The sequence below is a fragment of the Tasmannia lanceolata genome, unplaced genomic scaffold (genome assembly GCF_043159265.1).
Source record: "Tasmannia lanceolata isolate RefF3 unplaced genomic scaffold, GAP_Taslan_0.1 ptg000015l, whole genome shotgun sequence".
Lineage (NCBI taxonomy): Eukaryota > Viridiplantae > Streptophyta > Magnoliopsida > Canellales > Winteraceae > Tasmannia > Tasmannia lanceolata.
The window spans coordinates 908975-929140 of record NW_027518692.1 but is presented as its reverse complement, the minus strand read 5'-3'; the positions used below and the strand labels follow the sequence as shown (position 1 = coordinate 929140).

The 20166-nt window shown below is 38.0% G+C and overlaps 1 protein-coding gene across 1 annotated transcript; it reads left to right on the top strand.

The window, feature by feature from the left end:
• Positions 1-642: 642 nt before the first annotated feature.
• LOC143846285 (uncharacterized) lies at positions 643-9216 on the top strand. The gene is made up of 6 exons (XM_077354717.1): positions 643-956; positions 1134-1575; positions 2023-2282; positions 2853-2906; positions 3282-3892; positions 9029-9216. Exons 1-6 carry the CDS (start codon positions 643-645, stop codon positions 9214-9216), a joined length of 1869 nt encoding a protein of 622 aa, XP_077210832.1.
• The last annotated feature ends 10950 nt before the right edge of the window (positions 9217-20166 follow it).

Genomic DNA, 20166 nt, shown 5'->3' with positions numbered 1-20166 from the left:
AATTTCCAAGGTCAAGGCCAATTTGTCCAACCTAGGCCCACCTTCCCTTCTATGCATGTTCGACCACCCCTAACCACACCTCCACCTTTTCAAAACCCAATTTTAAATAATGTTTCAAATCAGCAACCACCGGGTTTTCAAAAACAAGGGGAGTCGGCACGCATAGCTTCCTTAGAAAAGAGCATAGAACTTCTCACTAGCACTTTCATGACAAGCCAACACAATATGGAGAAGCAAATCTCCCAACTTGCCATGGCTTTGCATGAAAGGGAAAAGGGGAAGATGCCAAGTCAACCCGTTCCTAATCCAAGGAACGTGAATATGAATGTGAATCAACAGGTACCGCAAAATCAGTTGAATGTCATTCAACCAATTCTGCCGCTGCAAGAGCCCTCCAATGAATGTAATGTCGTATATGCTTTAAGGAGTGGTAAAGATTACCACAATGAGGAGGTCAGATCTGAACCTTCTATAGATCCACAAGATACATCCAAAGAGGTAGGAAAAGACTCCCCTGCAACAGGGTCGATTGTGGAACCCAAACAGGTAAGTGAAGAGCAGGCAGTTTCTCCACCTGCAAAGGAGTATGTGCCTAAAGCTCCTTTTCCAAGGAGACTTGCTAATAATAAAAAGGTGGATGCCATGGATAAAATATTAAATGTGTTTAAACAAGTGCAAATTAATATTCCTTTATTAGATGCGATTTCCCAAGTCCCTACTTATGCCAAAGTGTTGAAAGATTTGTGCACACAAAAGCGCATAACTAATGTGCCCAAGAAGGCTTTCTTGGCCGCAAATATAAGTTCCATTTTATCTCAACAGATGGTGGCTAAGTATAAGGACCCGGGATGTCCCACTATTTCTTGCACTATTGGTAACACTAAAATTGAGCATGCTCTTTTAGATTTGGGTGCTAGTGTGAACCTCTTGCCATTTTCTGTATATATGCAATTAGGACTAGGAGACCTCAAACCAACCACCGTCACTCTCCAATTGGCGGATAGATCCATAAAGACACCTAAAGGGATGGTTGAGGATGTGTTAATTAAAGTAGGAGATTTTCTTTTTCCAGTCGATTTTATCGTGTTAGATACGGAACCTGTTGCTAATATCAAGGATCAAATCCCTATCATTCTTGGGAGGCCTTTCCTTGCTACTAGCAATGCTCTCATTAACTGTAGAAATGGCCTAATGAAACTCTCCTTTGGTAATACTTCAGTAGATTTTAATGTTTTTAGATTAGGTAAGCAACCCAATTTTCATGAAGATATTAATATGTTGCATGCCTTTCCTGAAGATGTTATGACTAATTTTGAAATCAACTTTGATGCAGGTTATCAAGAATGCTTGGATGCACTAGGAGATGATGGAGGAGATGATTTCTTTTCCAAAGCTTTTGCCATTCAAAACGTAGAGCCGGTGGGACCACTAGCCACATCGCTTCCAAAGCTTTCCATTGAAGAGGCCCCACAGCTAGACTTGAAGCCGCTTCCCTCTACTTTACGTTATGCTTTTCTTGGTGATAATTGTACTTTGCCTGTAATAATTGCTGCGGATCTAACCTCCACTCAAGAGGAGGAACTCATTAAATTGCTAAAAGATAACAAGGAAGCCATAGGTTGGACAATGGCCGACATCAAAGGAATTAGCCCTTCGATTGTGCAACACCACATCAACCTCATTGAGGGTTCCAAACCTTCAAGGGAACCTCAAAGAAGGGCTAATCCTGTGATGAAGGAAGCCATCCAAAAAGAAATTTTAAAATGGTTAGATAACGGGATCATATATCCCATATCGGATAGCCAATGGGTGAGTCCCGTTCAAGTAGTGCCTAAGAAGTCGGGAGTCACAGTTATACAATCCGCCACCAATGAACTCATTCCTACTCGTATTCAAACGGGGTGGCGGGTTTGTATTGACTACCGAAAGCTTAATGCCGCTACTTGGAAGGATCACTTTCCTTTGCCTTTTATTGATCAAATGTTAGAAAGGTTAGCGGGTCGTGAGTATTATTGCTTTCTTGATGGATATTCCGGTTATAACCAAATTCCCATAGCTCCTGAAGATCAAGAGAAAACGACCTTCACATGCCCCTTTGGAACGTTTGCTTATAGACGCATGCCTTTTGGGTTATGCAATGCACCGGCAACTTTCCAAAGATGCATGATGAGTATCTTTTCTGACATGGTGGAGACCTTCTTAGAGGTTTTTATGGATGATTTTTCTATTCATGGCTCCACCTATGCCGAATGTTTACATCACTTAAAATTGGTCTTAGAAAGGAGTAGAGAAAAGAACCTTGTCCTCAATTGGGAAAAGTGTCATTTTATGGTAAAAGAGGGCATCGTTCTAGGACATGTGATTTCTAAAGAGGGAATTAAGGTTGATAGAGCCAAGGTGGATCTCATTGTCCATCTTCCACCGCCCAAAAGTGTGAAGGATATTCGATCATTTTTAGGCCATGCGGGCTTTTACCGGCGTTTTATAAAAGATTTTTCTAAAAATGCTAGGCCTCTAACCAACTTGTTAGCAAAAGATCAAAAATTTGAGTTTTCCAAAGAATGCTTCGATTCTTTTGAGTGTTTAAAAAATGAGTTAACTACGGCTCCCATCATTCAAGCACCAAATTGGGCCGAACCGTTTGAAATTATGTGTGATGCTTCTGACTTTGCCATAGGAGCCGTTTTGGGCCAAAGATTCAATAAATTACCGCATGTCATCTATTATGCAAGTAGGACTCTCAATGATGCACAACTCAACTACACCACTACGGAAAAAGAATTTCTAGCGGTTGTGTTTGCATTAGAAAAATTTAGGTCCTACTTGATTGGATCGCATGTGATAATTTATACCGACCATTCGGCAATCAAGTATCTCGTTGGAAAGAAGGATGCTAAAGCTCGCCTCATTCGGTGGGTTTTACTTCTTCAGGAGTTTGATTTGGAGATTAGAGATAAAAAGGGTACGGAAAACTTGGTTGCCGATCACTTGTCTAGACTTCCTAATGCAAAGAATGACGAAGGTCCAATTAATGAAAACTTCCCTGATGAGCAATTGTTTGCTATTTCTAGTGAGCCATGGTATGCAGATATTGTGAATTACTTGGTTACAGGTGCTACACCGGATCATTGGTCCAACCAAGACAAATACCGGTTTCACTCACAGGTAAAGTATTTCTTTTGGGATGATCCCTATTTGTTCAAAACTTGTTCGGATCAAATTGTCCGACGATGTGTGTCCGATCATGAGCACCAATCGATTCTATCTTTTTGCCATGATCAAGCCTGTGGTGGCCACTTTAGTGCAAAGAAAACTGCGCACAAAGTTTTACAGTGTGGTTTCTATTGGCCAAGTCTTTTTAGGGATGCTTTTGATTTTTGTAAGGCATGTAGATCTTGTCAGTCATTAGGTAGAGTTACTAAGCGAAATATGATGCCCCTCAACCCAATCTTAGTAGTAGAAATCTTCGATGTGTGGGGTATTGATTTTATGGGTCCGTTTCCAAATTCATTTGGGAATTTGTATATTTTACTTGCAGTAGATTATGTTTCAAAGTGGATTGAAGCAATTGCTTGCAAAACCAATGACCACAAGGTAGTGGTCAAGTTTTTAAAAGAAAACATCCTATCGCGCTTCGGTACTCCTCGTGCGATCATTAGTGATAGGGGTAAACACTTTTGTAATAGACCTTTTGAAGCTCTTATGAAGAAATATGGTATTACTCATAAGTTGTCTACACCTTATCACCCACAAACGAGTGGCCAAGTGGAGGTTTCAAATAGGCAAATTAAGCAAATTTTGGAAAAGACAGTGAATCCAAACCGCAAAGATTGGTCCATTAGATTAGTGGATGCCTTGTGGGCTCATAGGACGGCATTCAAGACTGATCTTGGTCAGTCTCCTTACCGCCTTGTGTATGGCAAAGCTTGTCACCTCCCGGTTGAATTGGAACATAAAGCTTTTTGGGCCATAAAGAAACTAAACTTTGATTTGTCTCCTGCAGGTGTTCAAAGGCGATTACAACTTTCTGAATTGGAGGAGTTGCGCAATGAAGCGTACGAGAATGCAAAGATCTATAAAGAGAAGACAAAAGCTTTTCATGACAAACATATTTTGAGAAAATCGTTTCAAGAGGGCGAAAAAGTGCTTCTCTACAATTCCAGATTGCATATCTTTCCAGGTAAGTTAAGGTCCCGTTGGGATGGACCATACATTGTGCATAAAGTTTTCTCCCATGGTGCGGTTGAGGTTCTAAATCCAAGCAATGGTGAGTTTTTTAAAGTTAATGGTCAACGTTTAAAGCCGTTTATTGAGTTGTCACAGCCGAATATGGAAGAAGTCATGGATCTCCATGAACCTTCCTATTCCAATTCTACTTAAGAAAATACGGTACGTACCCTCCTTTCTATTTTTAGTCCTCATATTTTTCTTTCTATTCTTAATGCATTGAGGGCAATGCATAATTCAAGTATGGGGGGGTAGCTTTTAGAAACTTTCCTTTTCTAGTCTTTTCTATAAGTTAAAGTTAGAAATTTTCTTTTCGTTTTGTTTTTGGTAATTTTTCAAATTAGAAAGAACTTGGTATTCTTAAAAAGAAAGTTGTTTTCCTATTTTAAGAAAGAAAGTTAGTGGATATTTTAATTTTGGAATTTGAAAAATTAGAAAGAATACTTTCCTTTCTTAGTTTTGTTTTCTTTTGGAATCTTTCTTTTTAAAAGGATTTGAATAAGAAATAGAAATAGAAACTCGCTTTTTATATGGTATGGATAAAAAGGAAAGAAAGGTTGAAACAGAAGAAAGAAAGAATGATTTTTAGAAAGATTGCTTCTTGATTATAGTTTTGATTTGTAGCCTTTTTGACTTGAGCTATTAAGTCTGAAGGGTTTTTTATGCCTAGTTCCTTAAAGCCAACTGGCTTGAGAGCAACTGACTGAAAACTCCATACATGGGTCAATTAGAAAGCTTAATAAATCAAAGCATTGTACCTAATCAAAAGTAAAGCTTGAACTCATATGCATCAATGTCTATGACATATGCAAATCAAAGATTAGTCGGACACTGCTTAGTAGCCTGGGTGTCTGGTGCATGCCCTGCATGTCATTCACGCCAAAAGCAGTAGAGGAAAAAAAAAAAAAAAAAAAAAAGAGTTCTATTCTTAGAAACTATGGGAAAAGTTGAAAGTATGGTGGACCATATAAATTTGTAAGTTTTCTACGAAGTTTCCGAATCAAATTTCTTTTATAGTACGATTACATTAGAGGCAAGTTTAAGGGAGCAAAGTATGACAAATTCAAAAGAGGATTCCTTGATTAAAGTATTTTTCTAATTTTTCCAACTTGGGATAGGATGCAAAGTTTAAGTATGGGGGTATTCTTGTTCTTCTATTTTGAGCAATTTACCAAAGAAACAGGATAAGAAATTTTTGGCTTTATTCTATAGTGAGAATTGGAAAGAAAAGTTTATTTTTGAAATTTTGTGTGTATATTCACTGCAAACACTCACGAGACGCAACTCGTCCACTAGGGTAACCTAGGGGTTTAAAGGCTTGTTGTACGTGCTAAGTGCAATCGTGATTCCTACGAAAGTGAGTTAGGATTTTATTTTGTTTCTATTTTTCTTTTTCTTTTTTTTTATTTGCTTGAGGACAAGCAAAGCTCAAGTATGGGGGAATCTGATGAATACATTTATGTGTGAATCTTAGGTAAGAAATCATGCATATTTTTAATGTTTAGTGCGATGCTACTTAAAGTATTTTCCGTGTTTGTGGTGTGCAGGGCTATTTATGGAGTTCATGGAAAATGGAGCTAAAGAGATGAAATTCCAAAGAAAAAATTCACAAATCATTGGATTCTATACAAAGTAGAGTTTATGTGTGAGCTTGAAAGTGGAACCTATTATGGCTGAAAGTTGAGAAAGGGGGCGGCAAGTGAATTGTGATGCGATCTATCAATTGATCTAGATCACCCTAGAGAATTGTTTATGGGTACCATCAATTTACACGGAGGTCCATCAATTCGACGGTTTAGATTATGTTGTGGCAGTGGGTTGAAGGGTGCAACTACTTTACATAGTCGCCCACCATTTGGACCGTTCGGATCTTCTTATGGAGTCAATTTGTAGGGTGCGATCCATTTATGATGCAGTCCACAAAATTGGATGGTTGAGATCATTTCTTGAAAGATTTAAAGTGGGCTGTTAACATTTAGGCAAAGTTCCACATAAAGGGCAAGAAAACAATTTGGAATTGTACAAGAGCAGCCCGTATTTTTTAGTATGTACCGGAAGCAAGCAAGCAATGGGGGTCCACGTGTGGCTCTATTTTTTTTGGATTAGGAATGGCAATTAACGTGGGACCCACTTCAGTTCTCATGCTTGAGTTACAAAAGCATGCATATACATGCACGTGAGATGAGAGAAAACACAAGATTCCATCCACTCTCCCACGTTGAAAATTCAAAAAGGAAGAGACAACTTACCAAAAATGGGTGCTAAGTTGCTGAAATTGTGAAGAAAGAAAAGAGTAAGTTTGCTCTTACCAACAAATACTAAAAGTTTCAGAAATTGCCAAAGACAGGTGGGGTTGCCAAAAATACAAAAAGATGCCAAGATTGTGTCTTTTCTTGGAGATGAAAATAGAAGGAGAAGAAAGCTACATATGGGAAAAAGAAGACATTCTCTAGACTCTATTCTCTCTTTTTTTCTCTCCACTACTCTCTACCCTCTCTTTAATCTCTTACTCTATTTTCTCTTTTTCTCTCCACTACTCTCAAGCTCTCTCCCTTAGGTTTTCTTGTTCTTTCTTTTTCTTTTTCTTTTCAACTCTCAATCCAAGGCATCATCATCCACCATTAAAACTCAAGGTGACATTAAAGCTTGAAGGAGGAAGATGCAACCAAAGTTGGAGGAGAAAAAGACTAAGTTCTATTTAATTTTTGTTATTTATTTTAAGTTCAATTTGATGTAATTTTGTTTCAATTCAAGTTATGAAGAAGTAATTAGTTTTTGTTTAATTTTCTTTCAAGTTCTATATGGCAATTCTTCTCCCATCTATCTCGTATATTTTTGTTTTTCTTCCCTTCTTCATGAGTAACTAAATCCTATTTACTTAGGGTTTAGTTGAAACCATGGGGAAGGAGAATGAGAAGTAATTAAAACCATTGGCTTATATAACAACTTATGTAAGGATTTGTATTTGTTGGATCCCAATCACGTATGCCACTGGCTTTCCCCAGTCGTATAAGTGATTGCCGATAAATAAATATAATTTCTTATATAATATCTTTAAATTGAGTAGTATATTTGATAAAACACTCATGGGCAATGACATCAATAGATCTTATTCCCCATAGACTAAATTTATCAAATACACTATCCAATACAGAAATTGGTTTGATTAATAATATAATTCCAAACCCATGGTGGATTCTAACCCTAAGTAATCTTTTATATTGAATTAAGGTTTTTACACTATTCCAAATTACTTTTGCAATTTTCCAATTTACTTAAGCCCTTAGAATTTAGTTTTCTAATTAAATTGGATAAGTAGTTAATAGAGATCATTAAAATTTGGTACACTTTGCCTAAATTAGGATTTTAAATCAAAAAGATCGTAGTTGAATTTGATTCTTAGATTGAATAGAATACACGCTTATATATATAGTGTTGGCTCCGAGGTCTAAGTCCACGGAAATCCTGAGATTTTGCCAGGCAACAGTATATCATAGCTAGTATTCTAATCGGTACAAGAATAGGATTGACAACTAGATTTCTCTTCCTTGAGTTCGACCCGTATTTACACGATCCGTGCACTTGCGGTTATTTAATTTCTCAATCACTGGCTAGCACAACAGATTCTCCTTCTGTCCCCCTAGTTAGATTCCCTTTTTATTTTGAAAAGTCCCGTCGACGAGCAATTGAGCTTGAGCGAGGATGGGCTCAGATTGTGAATCCATCAGTGATGACAGAGGGGGCTGGATCGTCGGCGCCTGGCCTTGACCATGGTGAGGGTGATATGTCCCCTACGACCCGGAATAAGAGTAAGTATATCCTTTCTTCCTTTTAGCACTGTGTAGGTTTCTTAAGGTAGGGATCCTATGGACCTACAAGGAGCAAATCAAAATTCTTTCACAGCTCCTCTTTGCCCAACTGGGCTTTGATTTATGAAGTTCTAAATGTTCAAGCATTTCTGACTTCATGGATGCACTAATGGATGAGTTCAAGACTCCTGACTATGATAAATATGACGGGACTGGTTGTCCCTGGAGTCATGTAAAATTGTACATTGTCCTTTCCAAACAATATGGACTCACCCCTGAGCAGATGACTCAATTATTTCCAGTGTCTCTTGTGGGAATTGCCAAGATGTGGTTTCTGCACCTGAAATCTAAAGAAGTCAGAACTATGAAGGACATCTTAAATAGATTCGTAGAACAATTTTCAATGGAAGAAGGAATAGAGGTTACAAAGAGGGATTTGAAACAGTTGAAACAAGGTCCACAAGAAACCTTCACCTCTTTCATTCGTAGATGGAAAAGAAAGTTAGCACAATTGAGTTAAGGACTCTCAGAAGAGGATCAAATCAAACTGGTAGTAAAGAGCTTATCCTGCCAATAATTTCACTTTATGGCTCCCCAACACTATTCTGATTTTATTCACTTAATCAAAGCGGGGACAAAAACTGGAGATGCTTTAGGAAAAGGCTTGAGGGTCAAGACTTCATCCGATATCAGAGAAGAAAAAGCCTATGATTGCATCGAAGGAGGTTAATAATCTGAATCCTGTAAGGCCCATGGGGAAGACAGTATTAAAAGTGGGGGAATCAGTAGAAAAGAAAACAAGGCACTTTGACTCGCTTCATTATCCGTTGTCTCTCGTCCTCAAGAATTACTCAAGGACAACAAGATCGAATTGCCGGCTCCCAGAGTCCGACCTAATCCTCTGCCTAAGAATTGGAAAAAGGACTTATGTTGTACATATCATCATTGTTCGGGTCATACGACTGGTAAATGTTTTACTCTGAATCGTAAAGTGCAAGATATGATCGAGCAGAACGATCTTACTGTTGAGAAGCCTGATATTACCCGAAGTCCTCTCAACACTCATGTAGTACCTCCACCAGCTTCAATAAATGTTATTTCCACTGAAGAGCCAATCTTGGATCCTGTATCCCTTATCCGTCCTATCTCTGAAATGCCGCTTGTCCCACCAAGCCCTTGATCTGTAGAGGAATCTGTTGAGAAGACTACATTTGTTAGAAGGGAAAATTAGAGGTTCAAACTCTTTGGTCAGATACCCATGCTAACTGAAGAAGTGAGAGAGATGAAGACCCAGATGAGATACTTGTCCGCCTGATGTGATTCAGCTCCAAAGCAATTTGTCGATGTGGGTACCATGACAGAAGAGACATATCAGTGCAGAGTTTAATTATTAACAGATATGTTGATTTGCATAGTGGAAAAAAGCCTGCCTTTGTTCCCAAGGAGGTTAAGAATGTTGGACCTTCTCACCAACCCCTTAACAAGTCAATGGTAGTGGAAGAAAAGACAAGTCAGAAACTGAAGAGAGAATTCATTCATCTGCCATGTTCTCTTGTAGTTATCATGAGCAAGTGGATCAATGAAGGTTATTTGACACTCGCAGATCTGAAACCCCTTCCTGACCCACTCCCCAAACATTGGAGCAAGGATCAGTACTGTGAGTACCATAGGAATACCGGTCATATAACGGAGAGCTGTTTAGCTTTGAAACACGTGATCCAGAACCGAATAGAAAGAGATTCTTTTATTCTCACTAAACTCCGTGCTTTTGTGAATTAGGCACTTGAGAGAACCACTCAAACCCCAGAGATCCCATCACTTATGTCACTTCAGAGCCAGGGAATAAGTTGAAGGGAAAAGGGAAAATGTCAGAATTTGAACCTCCAGAGAATATCATGACAGAGAAGGTATTATCACCATTAGGTTATCAAGAGCAATTTGAGCTAGGTCGACAATACTTTATGGGACCACCTCTTCCGAGATTCCTATACCAGGATCGAACCCACTAGTCGGCAACAACATGGAGGAAGGCGTGGTATTCGTGAACTTCAGTGCTAGTTCCTTGCCTCTGTCTAAATGTTATGATTCAAGCGTCATGTTTCAAATGTCATGTTCTAAGTGTCATGTTTCAAGATTTGTTTTCCATCAAGTGTATAGCAACTCCTATGTTGAAAGTTGGTGAGTCTTGTTGTAGACACCCTCATTTTGCTATGCTTTAATCGTCAATAGTCCGAGAGGATTCGTGGGGTATAGCTCATCCATTTGATAAGCTTGCGCCAATTTGTTGATATGTTACAAACCGTACCATAGGATAATCCGAGTCATTAATTTAATGAGCCCAACGTTAATGTGACGAACCCCCACCCAATTATTGTCTGCATCATATAATGATCCGAACGCTCAATTTATTGAGCTGCAATTTCAAATACCTTGTAGCCTCCGAGTCATTTCCATGGGATAGTCCTACTCCAAAAGTATTGCCTAGGCCACGCAATATTTAAATCCGTACCATTCATTTGGCAGCCCAACCATTTAATTTGTTGAAATTTTCTGACAAGGTTGGCCCCCACCCATGTCTTTGCAGTGCCAGTTGTGACCCATCAATTGCGCAGTTTGGCTCGTTCTACGTGAACGATTTGCGGGTCACAGCCAATTCACGTCATAGACCGTCAATTGAACAGTGAGATCGCCCTATGGAAATAATTTAAGGGGCACAACCCATTTACATTTCGGCCCCATCAAATGGACAGCTCGGATTAGCCTATGGGAATAATTTAGGGGGGTGCAACCAACACATTGAGGATCACTAAATGAACAGTTCGGATCATTCTATGGGAGTGAATTGCGAGACACAACCAATTTACGTTATCCCCCATGAATTGATCTAATCACCTTAGAGACATAGTTTAAGGGGTGCAACCATTTACATTTCAGCCCATCATTAGGACCGTTAGGATCATCCCATTGACCTAATATTGGGGGCACAACCCACTTATGGAGTGGCTCACCAATTGAACGGTTTAGATCATCCCATGGGAATGATTTTGAGGACATGACAAATTTACATTGCGGCTTTCCAAATGGATAGTTGAGATCGTCCTATGGAAATGATTTAGGTTCACATCCTACTTACATTACAGCCCAATATTGGACAGTTGGGATCGTTCTATAGAAATAATTTGGAGGCACGGCCAATTTGCGTTGTGGCCCATTAAATGGAGGGTCTGGATCATCCTAAGGAAATGATTTAAGGGGACATCGTATTTACATCGCAGCCTATCAATTCGACGGTTTAGATCGTCTGATGAAGTGCTTTAGAATCCCATTGGATTTGGTTCTCTCCTCCCATCATGCAACAAAATAGATATGAGAATAACTCTCATCTCTATCTAGCTACCTCTCTCTCTCTCTCTCTCTCTCTCTCTCTCTCTCTCTCTCTCAACGAACTTGTGTTGCCTATTACCTTTAACTACTCTCCTCTTATCTAAGCTACCTCAATCACTCACCCTTATCTCTCCAACAATCCCTCTTCCTCATCTAAAATGCTATGATATTTGATCTTGGCCCTCCATCTCGTCTCTTTACTCATCAAGCAAATCTTGTCCTTCCACCTTAAAACCTAATTTTTATCCTATACCAAGCAATCTTGACCATCCACTTGACTTCTATTCTTATTCCTTTGGAGTAAATCTTGAGCATCAAATTCACTTTCGTCCTTCTTTCCTTTGAAAAAACTCAGCCATCCATTTGTTTCTTTAATCTTATCTCTCTCTCATTCAATTAATCTCCACCCTCTATTCCTCTTTTGTTCCTATCCGTTCACCCTATCTAACTCTATAAATAGCCACCCCCTCCCTCTCTTGAAAAAATAAAGAGGAAAGAGCCCAAAACCCGACATCTACAAAATTCAACCGACCCCGTCCTCTTCCCCTCCTCTAGGTTTGGCCTAACTAATCCCCTCTCCCTGGGACCACCATTGCATGCAATCTCCTCTCCCTAGCACCACCATTGCACGCAGCCCCCAACCCTCACACTAACACCACCACTCGCAGCCCCCAACTCTCTATTCCAGCACCCTCCACGCCCTCCACTTTACCCTCTCACGCCCCACTTTCTCAAGCCCAATAGCCGCACTTATTCCTCCATTGTTACAGCACAACAACACTCTCATTTCCTCCATTTTTACAACCAGATAGCACTCCCATCCCCTTCATTTTTATAGCCCTTATACACCTCCATTTTCAGCCTTAACCAGCTCCATTTGTAGCCCTTAGAAACCTCCATTTGCTGCCCTTAGACACCTCCGTTTGCAGCCTTTACCATCTCCGTTAGCATCCCTCACAAACAACCTCCACATGCTGCCCTCATTCCATCGCTATCATTTTCAAAGATCACTTCATCTCCCAATCTTCTATAAAAGGCAATGGACGAGCACCCTCTGATCGATCCCCCTCTGCAGCCCTAACCACTACCATTTGCAGATCAGTCCCACGCCCATCTCCCCCATCATTACAGCCCTCATTTCCACCTCCAAAATCAGTCCTATTCTCCATCAATTTTGTAGCTGAAAGTCTGCTTTGCTCCTGCCAGTTTTATGCTACCATTCATCCATCGCTAAAATCATCAACGCGCGCATAAGTGAAGCAAGGACGCTTGTGAAGAACGGCTCTATCTCACTCAGGAATTAAGCAAGCCAAATAGGTACCCCTTTTACTCTTTTGTAAATTTCTTAGGGAATTCAATTATTTTCATGTTAAGTCTATGATTTCTTGTATGCTGAAGTATTTATGTTAAATTACTTAGATCCATGTCTCATTTCATGATTAGAATATTTAGGTCCAGGTTTTATTTCATGCAGATCCGTACTTCATTCATATTAACCATGTAGAATCCATATAGACCCATGTTCCATACATCATGTAGATCCATCAAGCAATGCTAGGTCTTTCTCATTTTATGATTCTATTCCCATACGATTTAGTTTTGCATTCCTAACCCTATGTTTCGTGCTTCGGATGGAATTAATAAGTCAGTATGATGGTAGCTGAATTTCTTTAGAACATTAGAAATAAAAAATGCAAAGAAAGACAGTAGCTTTAGTTCGTAGGAGAAAATAATTCCAGTGAGACATTGAAAAAAAAAAGTTAGTAGTTTTTTTAATCTCAATAAAAAATGATAATAAGGTCAGTAGCTAATAAAGTAGCTAATAAAGTAGCCTCAGGGGTTGGAAAGACCAAATGCATTATTTGATGTATGCTAATGAAGTCGGTGGCCTCAAGAAATAGAAAAAACCAAGTAAACCTCATGAAATCAGTAGTACTCTTCGGGAATCAATCAGTCATCTTTGTAGCCCACTCGGCCTACCTGCACCAAAACCCACAACCCGAGTCCAACTCGGACTCACACCCAAATTTAGTCAACGAGGCTGGCCTTAACCCCAAACTTGAGTCGAATCCGAGTCCAACTAAGACCCGAACCACAATCCGAGTTGAACCCGAACCCGAACACGGGATACCTCATCCCAACTCTTCAATTCCAAAACTAGGACACCTTATCCTAGGAATCCCTCACCTAGAACCTTCAATCTAGGATATCCAAACCCTCACCCCAAGATCAAGCTTTAGCTTAGGTTCGTTAGGATCCCATGCATTAGTTCTAAGATCATATAGAACCTGCATTCTAGGCATGTAAAGATTAGCTTCCAGTACCCAATCAACATCCAATTCTCAAGCCCAATCAACTACATCTAGATATATAGGACCATGCTAGGCATTAGGCATCTTAGCTAGGTATTTAGGATTGAAACTCCTAGCCCGCATGAGTATAAACTGTGAACGGCGAAAATAAATCAAATAAATCATCTAGGATTCCCTCAATTTAGATTTTTTATGAGAACTTTCACATACATTGAATCAAACTAATTTAAGAGAATCAAAAGATGCATATAGGATCCACATTAAAATTTAATTTTTAGGATGCATGTCACGTAGATCACATTAGAAGAGTTTGGATGAGCATTTTAAAAGAAATTCAAAAGAGTTAGCCTTTGGAATTGAAAATCGGATTATCGGGCAAGAAAGGTGCATGTTGTGGTAATTCCCCATACCTTCCATTCTCGTAATCAGGTAACGAATCTAAACTTCTGGGACCGCAGATCATTGTAGTGTCACTTATGATTCCTAGGTCTCTTACCTAGGTGGCAACTCTGATTATCCTCTTTTGCGTGAAATTCAGATTGCTTTAGTGATCCCAAGATCATGGAAAAGATGACTTATATTAATAGTAAAAAACACTCGTCATTCGCGTGGGTACGAGAGACCGAGAGGGAGGCGGGTCGCACCCCTCTCGCTGGATCGGGTCCCACACTTGTAGTGTCAATGTCGGGAAAAAAATGTCAAATCTGTCAGTCTTTCTCATTCAGAGGCAGTGTTTTATTTTCTGTCAAGTCTGATGTAGAGCCCGCTGAGGCACGTCGAGAACTATCGATGTACTTTGAAGTTTTCAATTCAATAAACACTTGGTTTCATATCTTTGATGTTCTATGATTCACTCATAGATCTAATGTTTACACAAATTAAAAGACACCCTTCTCGGATGAGATTGCAGACTAAATTTCTCTCAAGATCTGAAAGATGGTCAAGTAAGAGGAAGAGCGTCAAGCATAGCCACTCAATGAAGAAATCGAAGCTATCGATAGTGGTATCAAAATCCGAAACACGAGAATGATGGATTGGCAAAACTTTACCTCCCAAGGAACACGAGGAATTGATAAACCTATTTAGAGGGGTTCAAAATAGTCTTGCTTGATCCTATAAGGATAAACCGGAAAAATATAGTCAAAATGCGAAAATTCTAAAGAGTGAACATCAGACATCCAGTGGGATTCATGAGAAGTTGAGAGAAGACTTTCAGAAAATGAAGTCATAGATTTGAGCCCTAAAAAAGCACTTGGGCTGCATATTTTCAATGTGATTCCGAGGTAGAACATTTCAAGAGTAAGGACATTCATAATGTCTAAAGACAAAAGAAAAATGTGAGAAAAAGGCAAAACAAAAAAAAAGTATGAGGAAAACACAAAAAGGAGAAGGGAATGTGTCCTAAAATAACTCCTTAGGAATTTCAAAGACCCATATGATGGAGTGAATGAGATAGATTGAATATGAGAATCGTCTTCAGCATTTGGAGACTCATGAGAGCTGTGGAATCTTGAACAAAAATTCGACATTTCTAAGAAAAGAGTTGAGTATCATGATTGAAGTCTTGCCTGAAATCCAGACTCTTCGACAAAAATATCCAAAGCCTTTAAACCTAATTTACTCAAAAGAGCTTGCAAGTCAAAACACCGAAGGCCATTTAGCCAAAATCCTAACATCTGAAAATCCATTTGTAAACCCTTTCAGCTGAAAAGCCACATCAGACATTCCTTTCAAACACATAATAAACTAGGGGCATTTTTGCAGCCGAACTACGTCGGACCTGATCCTCAGTTCTTTAGGGCTACGTAGGTATAGACACCCCAATTTTGCTATACTTTAAAAAGCAAAAGATTTGGTAGTTTATCAAGTCTCGAGTCCGCATTCCACCTAGGATTAGGCATCTGTGCATTTTAGGGTAGATTTCACCTTGTTGAAGGAGTTCTGAAGTTGATTCGCAATCCTAAAGTTTTCTAGGGTGTTCCAATGGTATCTAGAAGATGAAAATTCAAGTTTCCAACCAACTGAAAAAATCTATTATTTTTAGAATTTTTTGGGTTTCCCTCATTTTTGCCCATTTTTACACTACAGGGGTATTTTGGTCATTCCCGATGTGTCTTGTCTGACCCCCGAGTTATATTTGAGAAATCTTGAGTGATTTTACAAATTTTGAAAAAGCTGCTATTTTTAGAAACTCATGGGGCTTCCACATTTTCATCATCTTATAAATATTTCAACCATTTCTCATATATCCAAAACCACCTTGAGGGTACGGTTGATGGATTAGGAGTAATTTCGTAAGATTTGGGAAACCTGCTAAATTTAGATCTCTTCTGATTTTCTCTTAGTCTTACACTTCGGGGGTATTTTAGACATTTCCAGCATATCATATTTGGTCCCTAAGTTGTGTCTAAGAAATCTTGAGTCCGTTCAAAAAATTTCAGAAATCTGCTATATTTGAAATTTCTCAGGGTTTTCCCTAGTCTCGCCAAATTCTAGCACCTCAGGGTAATTTAGATATTTTTCTGTGTAATTCTTTTGATCCCCGAAATATGTCTAAGAGATTATGAATGATTTCCTGAATTTTGGAAAACCTGCTAAATTTTGAATTTCTCAGGGGTTTCACTTAATTTAGAAAATCTGAGTGTTGAGGGCATTTTGGGTATTTTCAGGAGATACCAAATGATCCTGTTTAATATTGCTCACCGAAAGAACCCAATTTTAAAAGTTTCTATTTTTGAAGTTTGACCACAAAGACTTTCCATTTTTAATTTTTCCCTGTAGGGGTGAACCAATCTGAGGGTATTTTGGTCGCATTTGGATGTTTAACAGTCAATAGGGGTATTTTGGTCCGAAAAGTTATTTTCCAAAAAATATGGTCCGATTATGTGTGAGGGATGCACCATAAATGTCAAATGGGTTGGGTCCATATATAGAATGTTGAATTTAGAAAAATTTTATTGAATTTTTACGGAAAAACTCGAAACCCGTGTGAAATGGCCCATTGGGCTAAAGCCCGCAAAGATGGAGCTCATGTGCGTTCACCCATATGGTTCGACCACCATGGTGGGCGCCCCACATGGCTGACCCACATGAGTTGAGCACCCAACCTTGATGATGTCACAATGGTGACATCATATTTGTTAAAAGAAAAATAAAAAGATTAAAAAAAGAAAAGAAGGAAAGAAGGAAAAGATGAATGATTGCTTAAAAAATCCTTCCAAACAAGCAATGTGGAATGAAGAATAGCATGTCTTGATTGACAAGAAATTAAGATTGGAATCAAATCCAATTTGGAAACAAGAAAGAAATAAAGCAAGAGGGAAAAATTGGAAACAAGCCAAAAATGGAGCTCTCACATTGGAAACTACTATTTCTCTTTTAACCCTAGCCTTTTTGTTTAAAAATTAAAGCAAACAATCCTAGAAAAGATTCAAAAAATCCAAATTCGTCCTTTTTCTCTCTCCACCCAAGAAAAAAAAGAGAAAAAAAACTTCTCTCTTGAACTGTGTTTATCTCTCTCAAAGGTTATTCACAAAAGGGATTCTTGAATTCCCTTTTCTTCTTCAACAAATAGCATATCAAGGATCTTTGGGGTGTTCTTTGGGTTTTCTTCATCATACCAAAGGGTTGGACAAAGCGAATATCTCGGATTACCAACCCAAGAGACAAGGAGCGCAATCAACGGTATGATCTTTATCTTTGAAATATCAAAAGTATAAAAGCATGCTAGGGTTTTACTTTTGATAGATCAAATCAATGATTTTTTCCTTAAAATTCCAGTATGTTATAATATAGATTATAAATTTTCAAAATATAAAATTTTAATAAAAAATTAATTTTCCTCCATTTAATAATGATTTTCTTTCGTTTTCTATTCAATATGGATTTAAATCGGGTTATCAAAGCAAGAGTTTGAAAACGTGGGTTTCTTTAAAAACTGATATTTTTTGGAATTTCTATAAAATAAAATACTACTGGAAACTTCATTTCCAATTGCGGTTTGGCCGTTTTAATTTTCATTCTATTTTTCAAAAAATAACCCTGAAATAGGTTATTTCTTGATGAACGAAACCAAAAGTATATCAAACCATGTCCAAAATTTGTGAAATTTTGTTTCCAAACCAAGTTGTTAATTTCGGCCATTTTTAATAAATATTAGAATTTTTTAAAACTTGATGAAACTCTTCAGAATTAATGTTCAATAATAAATTGAATTTCTCATACAACTGTTTTTTTGAAAAAAGGTTTTTTTATTTGTTTTCTAATCGCTTCTTCGTTTTACGTATCGTAATTCTTTTTTATATTAAATTAATGAAATTTCGAATCTTTTTCCTACAAACCAGTATTTTAGGCCATTAGAAGGTTAGTGAAAAGTTTCCAAAATATTTTACAAAGGTTTAATATGATTTCACAATTTTCTTTTAAAAAAACGGGTTTTAATTCCTAAGAAACGAAATCTCCTTTTTATTCAAAATTCAATTTTGTGGTGGAACATTAATTATTAGGTCTTGAAATTTTGACACTATATCATATAAACTATTTTATATCTACTGAAATTTGTACATGATTTTAGGATACCATTTAATCTACTTTTTAATTGATTCATTGATTTTATCCAAATTTTGTGTGAATTTTAATTGGCATCAAATCTTGATAAACACCTTTGAAATTTTTACAGTAGTTTAATACCATGATTCTATCTGTACTGTAACAGTTTTACTTGATTTGAGATTCGTATACTATGAGTTGATTTGTTAATTTACAATCTGACCTAAATTTTAGAAATTTGAAAATTGATAGAAAACATATTCTAAATTCTTGAGACTCTTCCAGTAGTCTAAACTCATTCATATCTTGTTACTGAAAAAGTTACAATGAATTTGAAGTTCGATTGCTTAGGGTTACTGTGTAATCCTAGCAATCTGGTCTTAATGTTAATAAATCACAACTTAATAGCAAATCAACACAAAAGTCAGTAAAAACTTCCAGAAAATCCTAATTTTTTATCATATATTTACCTAAAATTTATTTGAAACAGAAACCCTAGAGGTTATAGATTCCCTTTGTAAATTGACTATGCTGTGACGGTTTAATTGCCGAGATCGCATTCATAATCGTATACTAATTGTGATCGTTCCTGCATAATTTGAGCATGTAAATTATAGTATGTTGTTGGCTCCGAGGTCCACTCTCTACGGAAATCCTGAGAATCATGCCAGGCAATAATATACTATAATTTATGTGTTAAATTATACAAGAATTGAGAGGACGATGCCCTTCCATGAATGCAATTCAAGGCTAAAATTTGCGAACCATAGAGCCTTTGGTATTCCTTAGATGTTTAGGAATCAAAATACTTTGGAAAATAAAAAATCATTAAGTCCAACAAATTGAGTTAACTCGATCCATGTCTTTGGAACCGTTGGATTGCGGTCTCCTCTCGTAGGAACCTTTAGGGCCCCCTTAGGAACACTTATGTCACGTCATGTCCTAAATTTTAGGGAGTCCTAGAGTTAGAAGTCCAGCCTCATCATAGCTGATTGCTATGGATAGTAACCGTGCCATAGATCTAGTTACACTAGTCATCCAATTTTTTCCTAAGACAAACCTAGTTACCTAGGATGTAGGTTAACCTGCATTAGTCTAAGGGACGTCTTGCACTTAGATATGACCATATAGCATCTTAGATGAAGTCCTAGGATAATAAAATCTTCAACTTGAATTAAATAATTTCTCTTGAATTGTTAAAACAGTCAATCCAGTCTAGATCGGTGTCCTAGATGAATTAGGCATAAGTAGCTTAATTCAGGTGCACCGAACTACGATCGGCTCTGATTCCAGTGAGGTTAGGATACATAGGCAACTTGGATACTTGAGTGGCATACCAAGCCCGAGTTGGCTCCACACGTAAGTGGTGGGGTTTTGTATATTAATCCTTAAATTAAAAATAATTAAATCACTTAGGACTTTCCATGAAATTAGAATTTTAGGAGAACTTTCACTTAGATTGAATTCAAACAAATTAAGAAAATCAAGATACACATTTAGGAATTACATTGAAATTAGATCTTAGGATGCATGTCACGTAGTTCGCACATTCATATAGAGTTAAATGAGCCATTTAAAAGAAATTCAATAGAGTTAACTTTTGGAATTGAAGACCGATTATCAGGCAGGAATGGTGCATGTGGTGGTAACTCCACATACCTTCCATTCTCGTAACCAGGTAACGAGTCTAGATTTCTGGTCAATTATGGGTCCTAGATCCCTCATCTAGGTGGCGACTCTGTCACTCTCTTTTGCATGAAATTCGGATTGCCTTAGTGATCCCAAGTTCACGAAAAAGATGAATTAAATCACACATTGCTAGGCTCGGCGGCTTACCCCTGCCCTTATGGGTACTGGGTTGCACGTTTGTTTGCACCCTATGGCTT

What these genes read in the sequence shown, in the direction of transcription:
- LOC143846285 (XM_077354717.1), top strand. Translation starts at nt 643, where the DNA reads ATGGATAAAATATTAAATGTGTTTAAACAAGTGCAAATTAATATTCCT. An exon ending in TTAAAATTGGTCTTAGAAAG is followed by an intron (nt 2,283 to 2,852) that starts GAGTAGAGAAAA and finishes GATAATTTATAC; the next exon opens with CGACCATTCGGCAATCAAGT. An exon ending in GGCATTCAAGACTGATCTTG is followed by an intron (nt 3,893 to 9,028) that starts GTCAGTCTCCTT and finishes TGAATCGTAAAG; the next exon opens with TGCAAGATATGATCGAGCAG.